The sequence below is a fragment of the Aegilops tauschii genome, chromosome 3 (assembly GCF_002575655.3).
Source record: "Aegilops tauschii subsp. strangulata cultivar AL8/78 chromosome 3, Aet v6.0, whole genome shotgun sequence".
In the NCBI taxonomy this organism is placed as follows: domain Eukaryota; kingdom Viridiplantae; phylum Streptophyta; class Magnoliopsida; order Poales; family Poaceae; genus Aegilops; species Aegilops tauschii.
Window position 1 is genome coordinate 6,634,728 of NC_053037.3, and position 11,191 is coordinate 6,645,918.

Sequence of the window (11,191 nt, forward strand, 5' to 3'; positions counted from 1 at the left end):
TGGCGCACCACTAATGCGCCATTAATGGTCAAATTAGGTGCGCTATTAGTAGGCCTTTTCCTAGTAGTGAGTTTATTGCTCAATTTTACCCAAGATGCATGGTCTCATTCCGCATTGCGAGCTAGTAACAACGAAGAAACTAATTCTGACAATCAACCATGAGACCAAGCATGACTAGAGTTACAAAAGTTTGGTCAACTGACCTATATATCGTGACTTGGGCAGTGTTGTCGGACCCAGACTCGAAATCTGGGACCGTGTTGACTTTAGAGCCGCCTTTTTTACATCATCGGTGCCTTGCAGTGGCGCCCGCCGCGACAACCAAAAGGTGGAGAAGCAGCCTCTAAACCAAGCATCGACGCAGAACGACGTCGATGCTTGGTTTAGAGGCAGCATCTCCACCTCTTGGTGGTCAGAACCGTCGGAGGAGGTGTCTTCCTCGGACGAAGCGTAGGGTTGCGAAGAGGCCATGGAAGCAACCAACAATGGTAGGTTAGCGTCCGTATTTTGGACTCTATATGTATCCCTCTTGACAGATTTTATAGACAAAAAAAGATTGCTACTTGCCCTATAGTAGGAAATGTGACTAGGCCACAATCGTATCCTTCCTTGTGCGCCGATATCCTACGAAGTATTATAAGGCAACAAACATTATTACAATCCTAAACATAATTAAGTGCTCTATAAAATTGTAGGCACATGACTTTAAGGTTATCTGATTGGATTTCATGCACCATTTTTGCACGGTAATACCGTGTCTCATTTACATCATATAGATCATAGTACAAGCCACAATAAATATCAATCTGACAAAGCTAAAAAAATAGAACACCAATATTTGCCCAAACGGACACTAGTCAAATAGAAGAATTACAATCAAGACAGAAGAATCCTTTGAGCTTGACACCAACGCCCATTACCAGCCTCTGGCATCACCACAACAGCCATCAAAGGGAAAAATAACGGACCACCTCCTTACCCGAGCTCGACGCGACTCTATCACTGATATGCAGCTTTACGGACCTTCAATGTGGCTTATCAAAGGGGAAACCATTACCGTTGAACATATCAGACCAGGGCAACACACCGGACATGCCATCGAACTCCAGATCTGGTATCCCCACACAACTAAAACATCGGAGGAGAAAACCATATCTACCATCCACGAACCATGAACCCAACACATGATCCATCATTTTTCAGATGTCGCTGATGCAAACCACAATCTGCTTCCGCTCCTGCACTACCTCCCAAGCTCTGCGCCGGTGCTGGAGCAAACCTCAGATCTGGAGATGCCGCTAATGCTCTTTTTAGATGGATGTGATGTCCATGTCTCATCTGTTGACTGGCTGATGTGAGAAAGTTTTTTTAAAGAAAATTGAGATGGAGCCATGGACGTGAGTTTTTTTTTTGAGATGGAGGTGAGTTTTTCGTTCTTTTTTCTTTACAGAGAAACACACGCACACCTTCCTCTCAAGCGGCGTGCAATGACGCGCCCCAACCACGAGTTTGTATCAAAGTACTAGCAATCTACTACTGAAATATCCCCTGCGTCAAAGAAAAATATAGTTTCTTAACTAAATGAAACTTGAATGATCCAATGGATCACTTTCCCTTATCTCGACTAGTAAGCGCGGACATGTGTCGCACATATTATTATCATGACCAGTGTCGAAGTAGCCGCCGTGGAGCCACGGGTGCAAGGAGGCGCCGAGTTAGGCATGGGTGCAGTGGTGTTGAGGTAGAGGTGCGTCGGGAAGAAGACGGTGTGGATGATTTGTCGTGCTGGGTTTGCCAAGCCTGGGGACACGCATCGGTGTTGCCAGCACCGGGCATGCGTATACGGACAAAGTCGATGTTGACAAGGCGCCGCTCCAGGCTTGCAATGCCTGGGAACACGTCATGGACAAATGCACGCATCGGTGTTGCCAGCACCGGACATGCATAGACGAGGACCTGCACGAGTTGTATAACATGTCAAGGGGGCTAGCAGAGAAGGAGTCGACGATGGTTGCAGCACCGGATGATGTGGGGTAGAAGGTGTCAATGCCCACCGCAGTTGTTGAAGTAGATGAAGTGGTCGGGGAAGATAACGACGGCACTGATGATGAGCTGGTGCTGGACGAAGACCAAGGGGGGTGGATGGGCGGCGCGGCTCGCGTGAGGGAAAGGCGGCGGCGCCGAGGATGAAGAGAGGCAGCGGCGGCTAGGTTTGGAGCACAGCGGCGGTGCTCGAACTAGACAAGGAGAACCGGACAGCGTGACGAAGACCGACACAGACAGTGGCGTTCCAGCGCCTAGGGAGGCGGCGCGACGCATGCCACATAGAAGTCGACATGCGGGGACATCGAGTGGATCGTGCGTCACGGCACTACGGCCCGAAGGGACGACGTAGCGACAACACGCGGGTCGAGGCGATGACGGGAAGACCTTAGGGTGGTGGCAGGGATTGCGTGCCACGCTCGATACGGCCGGATGTGGCGATGCAGCCGCAGCGCTAGGGTCAGTGCAACCACGGGACGGCCTAGAGCGGACGGCCTCATGGCAGCAGTGGACCACGGGTCGCAACACTACAGCCGAAGAGGACGCAGCGGCAGCGCACAGGTCGGTGCAACCGCGGAAACGGCCTCGAGGCGGCGGCGTGAACCGCGTGCCGCGGCTCTACGACCCGAAGCGGCGACGTAACTGCGGCGTGCGGGTCGGTGCACCCGCAGGGAGAACCGCGGGACGACGATGCTGCGGCCCGACGGGGTGACGCAGCGGTAGCCCATTGCTCGATTGATGAAGGGCGCATCGTACTCGGTGATGATCTTCACAAAATCCCATGAAGACGTGCATCTACTTTTGATGAAGCACATAAGCATAACTTATGCTTCAGGCGGAAGCACAATTATGTTGCTTTTGGGGATGGGGAAGCACAGAAACATAACTTGTGCTTCACGCGGAAGCATATGAGTGCTTTTGTTAGTTATGCTTTCACACGAGAAGCATACACTACGGCCAGCCGTATAAAAAACAAATGAAACAAGTAAAACAAAAACAGGTAATCTAAAAAAAAGAAAACAGGTAAAGTCGAGAACAAAATGAAAACCAAAAAAAAATGCAAACGAAACAAAAAACCAGAAACCCGAAAAAACAACAAAATCCCAAAGAAATTATAAACCCTAGCAACGTGGTCGGGTAGAAATGCGCCACACAGCAGCGCTAGAGGCTCAGTGCAGGAAAAGTGTCCACTGCGGCCTCGTTTCGTTGGATACCCCTGAATTAGCTGCTCCTGGGTTGTGTGGCTTGTTTTGGCTGGGTGCAATATGCGCAGGTGTTCCAGAACAGGCAAAAGACACATTTTCCACCAGAGCTTTTCACGTGTTACAAAATGATAGGATACAAATTCAAGCCAAATGAAAAACAAACTACACTTACACACATGCAATGATCTAAACACACATGAACAATAGTATTATTGTTCACTTATTCAGACAGGGACACGTATGGAGCTAGAACGGATCATACGCGTGCACTTAGTCAATGGGCAGAGGCTCACCGTTCCACTCCTTGAGGCACTCGAGCATGGGGTCGATGAGCTTGCCCTGGCTGATCCCCACAAACACTTTGTCACACTCTTCGCCGGGCGCGAGAAGCTTCTCCCCGGTCAGGAACAAACAACCGAGTTCCTCGCGAACAAACTGGTAGAGCGGGAATGACCTGCTCCCCTTGATCATGTTGGGGATGGGTGCAGTGCCCTTCTCCACGGCGACGCGTGCCGCCTCGACCTCCCGTGGCAGCGCCAACCCGAGCTCCTCCTCCAGCTTACTGATCTTGGACAAAACCTCGTCGTCATTGCTCCTACTGGCGAGAGCATGCTCGAGGAGCACGCTGCGTAGCTTGTGCATCAGGGGGTAGTTGGGGCTACAGGGGTCATCGGCGTAGCTGAACACGTCCACGCGGTCGGTGGCAGCCATGAGAATCTCCTCGATGCTGGGGGCGTTGAGCACCTTCTTGGCAACTTCTTCCACACATCTGTTGACGTTGATCTTGATGTTCCTCTCAAGGTGGCGGAGGTCGATTGCCTGGCAAAGCGCCACAATGTACGTGGAGGACATGAGTTTCAACATGTCCACCGCTTCTGCAGTCTTCCTGGCTGAGATAAGGCCGAGCGAGTTCACCCCCTGATTGTGTTGCTCCGCACTTTGGACATGGGTGGTCACTGGGTTGGCAAGGTATTGGAGCTCGGAGCAGTAGGAAGCCATGGCAATCTCGATGCCTTTGAGGCCATAGTCCAAGCTCGGGTTGCGACTGCCAGCCAGGTTCGACGTCAGCCCATTGTTGTAGAACTCATTCACGAGCTCTGAGAACTGCGCAAACATGAGTTTCCCAATGTTAGCAATGGCAAGACGGGTGTTGTCCATGGACACACCAATGGGTGTTCCCTGGAAATTACCACAATGGAGTGCTTTGCCACGTTTGACGTCGATGACCGGGTTGTCATTGACAGAGTTCACCTCACGCTCGATAGACTTGGTAGCTGCCCGGATGACCTCAATCTGCGGGCCAAGCCACTGAGGCGCAGTACGGAGTGCATACCTGTCCTGCTTTGGCTTGAGGAGTGGGTCCATAGCATTCACCATCTTGGCATGGACCATGAACGAGCTACCAGCCAGAATGTGCTCCATGATAGCCGCTGCCTCGATCGAGCCAGGGTGATGTTTCAGCTTGTGGATCAGGTGGTCGGTGTACTCCAGTTTGCCGTACATTACCTCACAAAACATCGCGGCCAAAATTTCAGATAGGACAGCCAGGACGTTGCAGTCAAACAACACCATGGCTGCGAGGGCAGAACCCACCGCCGTGCCATTTACAATTGCAAGCCCCTCCTTGGGGTTCAGCTTGAAGAAGCCACCATCTATCCCGGCGATCTTCAATGCCTCGGCGGCGTCCACCATCCTACCGTCATTGGTAACTGCCTGGGCGTTGGGGCGTCCGGTAAGGACACCGGCGATGTAAGCAAGCGGGACAACGTCGCCGCTCGCGGTGATGCTGCCCCGGAGGGGAATCCTCGGGTGTACTCCTTTGTTGATGAGCTTTGTGATGGCTTCAAGAATCTCAAAACGTATGCCAGAATAGCCTTGGAGGAGGGTGTTGATGCGAACGAGCATGGATGCGCGTGTAACCTCTGATGGCAGCTCGTGTTTGCTTCCAATGCCAAATACACCAGCAATGAGATGCCTGCAAGGAAGAATATGGTTAATGCCGGCCGGGCAACAGACTAGTTTAAGTCCTGCAACTTTATTTGTTACACATAAATCTGGAGTTTTGGTAACATGGACCTACTTTTCATAATTTGGAAGAACGTTTCATCAAATTTAGCCTTGTCAATTTTCATACAATAAACATGACCACTCACGAGGTGTGCAAAAAAAAGAAGGTACGGGCCAAAGTTGCTACAACGTATATGACATCCGTAAATTGTTCCGCTTTATAAAGTTTGCGCAGCTCGTATATTATAATATTCTTTTACAAAAATTTATGTGGATAAGTTTCAATATATCTGTGTACAACCGTTCTGGAATATGTTAGAGCATAAAAATACGAATTAGGGTTCGTATGGACCTAGGATCATTCTGTGATTTTCCATACGTGGTGATTTAGAGCCTATGCTCATCTGCTGCCGCATGTGAACAGTAAATTCATAAAAAATAGCAAACAAGCTAAAAAGCATATCAAACAATTTGGCATCAAAGATGTTCGAGTGCTCTAGGTGCATGCAAACGTTTGTGGTGAAATGACATCTAGGAGCTCTCTAGTAAAAAGAAACAAATTTTGGCTGTCAAAGAAACTTTGAAAAATGGCAATGTTGAGACCTGTTCTTTTTTGGCTGAGAGCTCCCCGAATGTGACCATGAAATTTTACAAGCACCAAGCGCTCTCCAGCATCTTCGATGTCAAAACTTTTTTTTTGTGCTATTTTTATGAATTTAATGTGCATCGGGAGCAGATGAGCCTGGGCTCAGTAATGGATTGCCGCTACATGTTGTCCAACGACCATGCTAAACAGAAACATCAATTTGACTGTGCTGGTATACTGTTTGCCTTATTAGATACTTTCTTCTAACTGTACTAATATTGGTGACTACATGTTGCCCAACTATGATAATACTCTATCTGGTTTATGATTTAACACATATTAATTTTGTTTAAGTCAAACTTTATAAATTTTGACCAGTTTGTTCATCATGGAATATATTCTCATATCATATATATTTGGTATTGAAAGTGTTCACATTATTCTCTACAAATTTGATCAAGTTTTATATAATTTGACTTGTGAAAAATCTAGTATGAACTATATATTATAGAACAGAGGTATATTACTCGAAAGTATATCTTCTACAACAACAAACAAACCGAATTGGTTTATAGGGAATAGAAGACACATGAGCTCCATGCATGGTTTGGATTTTACCCTCTGCTTGTTATTTAACTACATCACCTAGTGCGAGATAGTAAAGAAGTGCATTGTGCATATGGCAATAAAAAGTGTGGCTATGCATGTCTACTCATTATCCGTTGCCGCCAATGTTGTTGCATGCATCTGCATGAACGGCCGGCCGGCTGGCCACTGCTCGTCTAGTTCTTTTGGTTCCTTGTATGTATGAGTTTGATTAGTACTCCTATTCACTCGGTCTCATTTGTCTTGTTGTTGGCAGCACATAATTATTTAGCTAGTTACTTGAATTAGGACTAAAAAGGAGAACGAAAAGCTGATCTCTAGTAGTGACTAGTTAAGGTTTGAAGGCTCAGCCGTATATGTATCCATTTTTTTTTTGAAACACGGCAAAAGATTCACTATTTTCATTAATTAAAGGAGAAGGTTTAGACATATGTCCGCAACATGGAGAAGAAAACAACTACTCTCGCGGCAAGATGTATGGTTTGGCCTAGTTCTTTTCTGTAGTATATATGTAGTTTGCAATCAATATAGGTAATATGAATATAGTTTTGTCTTAAGGCCACAAGTTCTAGTTTGCTGCAGTGGTTAATTTTTTTGGTCCCCCCCCCCCCCCCCACCCCCACCCCCAATGCATTCTTGTCAAGCTCCGCCACTGCTACTCAAAGTAAAATATCTCATACATGTGTATATTACATCTCAAATTATGATTTTACTTAATTCATCATACCACATTATGTGGATGCAGAAGAAAAATACCATGTGATGTAATTAATAAGTAACATCATTTGTTCTACTGACACACACACACACACACACACACACACACACACACACACACACACACACACAACCACCTCCTTGGGGCCAAACAAAGATTAAAAGACACATATATAACATTAATTTGAACTAGTAGACCTTCTGCTTATTTGAATATAAATTACTTTCTTATACGGGGATGTAAAAATCCCGTATTAACCCTACACAATCATTAATGACCTCTCATATGATCTTATCTCAGAGAGAGGTAATAATAATATTAGCCATCACACAAAGACAATCTACCGAGTCTTTTTGATTTAGGACAGCAGAGCTCTATCTTTTTTGTGTGTGGACGTATAAACCTCTTGTGCTCCACTAAATTAAATAAAATTAGCAGGCACACGCCGTCAAAAAAGAAATAATAGCATGCATACCCTGCCCGCCTTGGCAGAGGAATCAATCCACACGACGTTGAGATGTCGAGATGCAAAATTTTGTAGGAGGTGGCTTGTACCTGACGAGCTCAACTTGGAGGCCTTGCCCATCCTTGGTGCGACGGTGGGAGGTGCCGCCGAAGCCTGTGGTGACGCCGTAGATGTCGCCGCCGTTGGCCACGGAGTCCAGGATCCACTCGCTGCAGGCCTTGACGCGGGGGCGCGCCTCGTGGGCGAGCTCCACGGTGACGTTCGAACCATCCTTTGCCAGGGCGACGGCAGCCACCTGGCCGACGCTGAGGCCGGCGCCCACGATCCTGACGACAGGCTCGCGGAAGTGTGCCACCATGCGCTTGACCTCGTCGAGGTGGCTGCCGGTGAGCTCGGCCGCCGCAGCGCCCCAATGTAGCGGGTCCTTCTCAGCGATGAACCCGTTGTTCGCCATTGCTAAGTTTGTAGGACGGTGGTGGTTGATTGGCTGAGGGTTGGGCGTGATGAACACAGGTCTTCCCTATTTCTCTTGGAGGGAAGAACAATGGTAGATGGGGTGCTTAAATAATGGTAGGATGGGGTGGGGTGCGTCACCGTGCACGCACCTCCATGTGGTGGACGCCATGTGGTTGCCGCCGGACTGACTATCTGAGCGCTATATGCTGAACATTACTTCCTAAATCTAAGGCTAAATACTTTTCAGATTCTTGTATCTTGTCTTAGTTTAGTACATAGTGGGTTTCACTTTGCATGGTTTTGGCATCGCCTAGTTGGAGTCTTTGGAGCAAACCAGAGATTTAGCACTCATGTCACTTGGCGAATTTGACCGCGTCAACGCTAAAAAGTTATTTCTTTGGCGAGTTTGACCACGTCGACGTTGTGGCTGGCCTGCTGCAGTAGAATAATATAGTGGTTTTTGTCTCGTTTCACAAGACAAAATATCAATGCAATCGATCATGCTCACGGCACTACTACAGAGTGTGTCATCACTAACCGGTCAGTATAGCTCATGATTGTATCGTCTTCACGTTGCTCTTCGCACTACCGGAATCGCACCCTATGCCGACGGCCCGCCCTGATTGGCCGTCGGGACAGGCCTATGCCGACGGCCTTGTCGGCATAGGGCCGTCGGCAACATATCCGTCGGCGTAGCCCGGGAGGCCGTCGGCATAGGCCCTATCCCGACGGTGTCCGTACATCTATGCCGACGGCCCTGGCCGTCGGCAACGTTACCTCCTAACGGCGGCCGCCGTCAAGTGCTGACCAACGTCTGCTCGCCACGTGGCAAGCCTATGCCGACAGCGATTTAAACTAAGCCGACGGCCAGGCCGTCGGCATAGGCCTGCCACGTGGCAGCAACTGGGCTCTCCTGGGGCAAGGCTATGCCGACGGCCTGGCCGTCGGCTTAGTTTAAATCTATGCCGACGGCCAGGCCGTCGGCATAGACTTGCCCGAGGAGCTCCCAGTTGCTGACACGTGGCATCTATGCCAACGGCCTAGCCGTCGGCTTAGTTTAAATCTATGCCGACGACTAGGCCGACGGCATAGATGCCACGCGTCACCAACTGGGCGCTCAGGCCAGCCCTATGCCGACGGCCTAGCCGTCGGCATAGTTTGTATTTGATTTTTTTTTTCTTTTTTCTGTTTGTTTTTAAATCAATTCAATTCAGATATACATCACATATCAGCAGATATATATGATGGAAATAGACATATAAAACACATCTAAGTATCATCCGTCACCATCACAACAATATATGCATAAGCATCATCATAATCAACATAAAGATAAGCATAAGCATATAAAGAAGCACGCAAGTCATCTAAAAGACCATCAAAGACCACAAGTTTATCATCATCACCACACACAAGTCATCTAAAAATACATAAGCATAAGCACACAAGTAACCAAAAGGCTTAAGCGACAGGACGTCGAGCATCGCGGAGGTCGTCACCGCCAAGACCGCTGAAGCCCAGGTCGTCAGTGCTAGCGGCAGCGCTACCGCCAAGACCGCCTCCACCTCCGCCTCCGCCTCCATGGATCGGAGTGGTCGGGCTCCGTGACTCGGGAGTGCTGCGAAGACCACCGCCAACGGTTGATCCACCGGTTCCCTGGATGTTGAAAAGACATATTAACGGGATATATGACTGTGTTGAAAGGCATGATATGCTTTGAGTAAATAGATTGGGGATGAACTAACCGGCGAGGGGCCAGCGTTCTGTGCCACAAACTCCTCAAAGGTCAGCAACGTTGGTTGTGCTGGAGGACCCTCTGCTGATGGCCATTGAGGACACCTGCCGGCCGCCATTTCCTGAAAAGCGTGCTGCATCTGGCATTCCCTCTGCTGATGGTATGCATGAAGGCAGTCGTGCCACGCCATGGTCTCCTGGCGTGTGTACTCCATGTAGGCCTACAGTATGACATGATGAAACTCATAAAACTACTAAATGCGGAAAATAAAGGGAGCAATGAAGATAAAAGGGAAAATACTTACAGTTTGCTGCTCCTGAAAGAGGGACAGTGACGGTGCACTGCTCATGGGCGTGCTCGTGCGCTGGCTCAGGGTCGGGTCGATCCGATGGAGCTGTGTGTAGGAGATAGTAGGAGTGATCACATCATCGAGAACCGCCTCCCGACCGTGCTCCTTCGGCCCCATGCCCACCACCACCCTTTCGTCCAGATCCGCCGCAATGGGGTCAGGTGTGTCAGGATGTAACGCCAGATACCCATCGGAGTAGGCCTTCTTCCTATGCGCGGTCTTCTTGCCGTAGTACTTGGGCTCGCCAGGCTTGGGGTCCTTCCGCGTATGGGCGATCTCCCACGCCTGCATGTGTGAGAGCGGCCGCTTCAGTTTCTCCTCCTGCACCACCAAACAGAGGTTAGTCATACATAAGAAAGTAATGGTAAATAGAAGAAGAAGAATGTTTAATGGGGTTAGTCATACATTAACTGCCTTGTGGAGATAGTGGTTTCGGTTTCCCTGAGCATGTACTCCCTCCTTCCCTTGGTTAGCCTTGTTTTTGACTCTCATAGCCGCCCAGGCTCCAGCCTCATCACACCAAAGATCCACCAATGCCGCCCAGGACTCGTCTTTTCCATAACACCAATTTGGTAACACCTACATAATGAAAGCATAATGGCATGTCAACACGAAACGGTGAAATGTACCACAAGGTAATGAAAGCATAATGAAAGCATAATGAAAAATCTTTTATATACTTACCTTCAAGAACTCGTCCCTCTCCAAGGTAATGCCCATCCTCCGCGCGTCTTCCTTGGTCATCTTCACACCAAGATAGTCGTGATGGTATGTCGAGATGGCCACATAGCGCACCTCGTACTGCATCTGGCAGGCCTTCTTCTTGCATTGGCGCAGCACGATCTGGTCTGCTCTGGCCCTGTGCTCCGGGAGAACTCGATTGAATTTCTGCAATCATGCACGAAACAAGAATGGAAGAAGCCATGAGTTAAATTATTCATGAAACTAGAATGGACTTGTGCTTCTGAAGAGAACTCACCCAGAAAGTGGTGATCACGGCCTTGGCATGGGTCCCATGGT

At 48.7% G+C, this 11,191-nt stretch overlaps 1 protein-coding gene across 1 annotated transcript; it reads right to left on the reverse strand.

Moving 5' to 3' along the window:
* Nucleotides 1-3,518: 3,518 nt before the first annotated feature.
* Nucleotides 3,519-8,085, reverse strand: LOC109782978 (phenylalanine ammonia-lyase-like). Its single transcript, XM_020341608.1, has 2 exons — nucleotides 7,721-8,085; nucleotides 3,519-5,223 (listed from the first exon to the last, which is right to left on the reverse strand). The coding sequence occupies exons 1-2, from the start codon at nucleotides 8,083-8,085 to the stop codon at nucleotides 3,519-3,521; spliced, it is 2,070 nt and encodes a 689-aa protein (XP_020197197.1).
* Between the last annotated feature and the right edge of the window lie 3,106 nt (nucleotides 8,086-11,191).

Excerpts from the sequence above, each read along its gene's own strand:
- LOC109782978 (XM_020341608.1), bottom strand. The coding sequence starts at position 8,085 with ATGGCGAACAACGGGTTCATCGCTGAGAAGGACCCGCTACATTGGGGC. Across the intron at positions 5,224-7,720 it reads CTCCAAGTTGAGCTCGTCAG|GCATCTCATTGCTGGTGTAT; the intron begins GTACAAGCCACC and ends TCTTCCTTGCAG.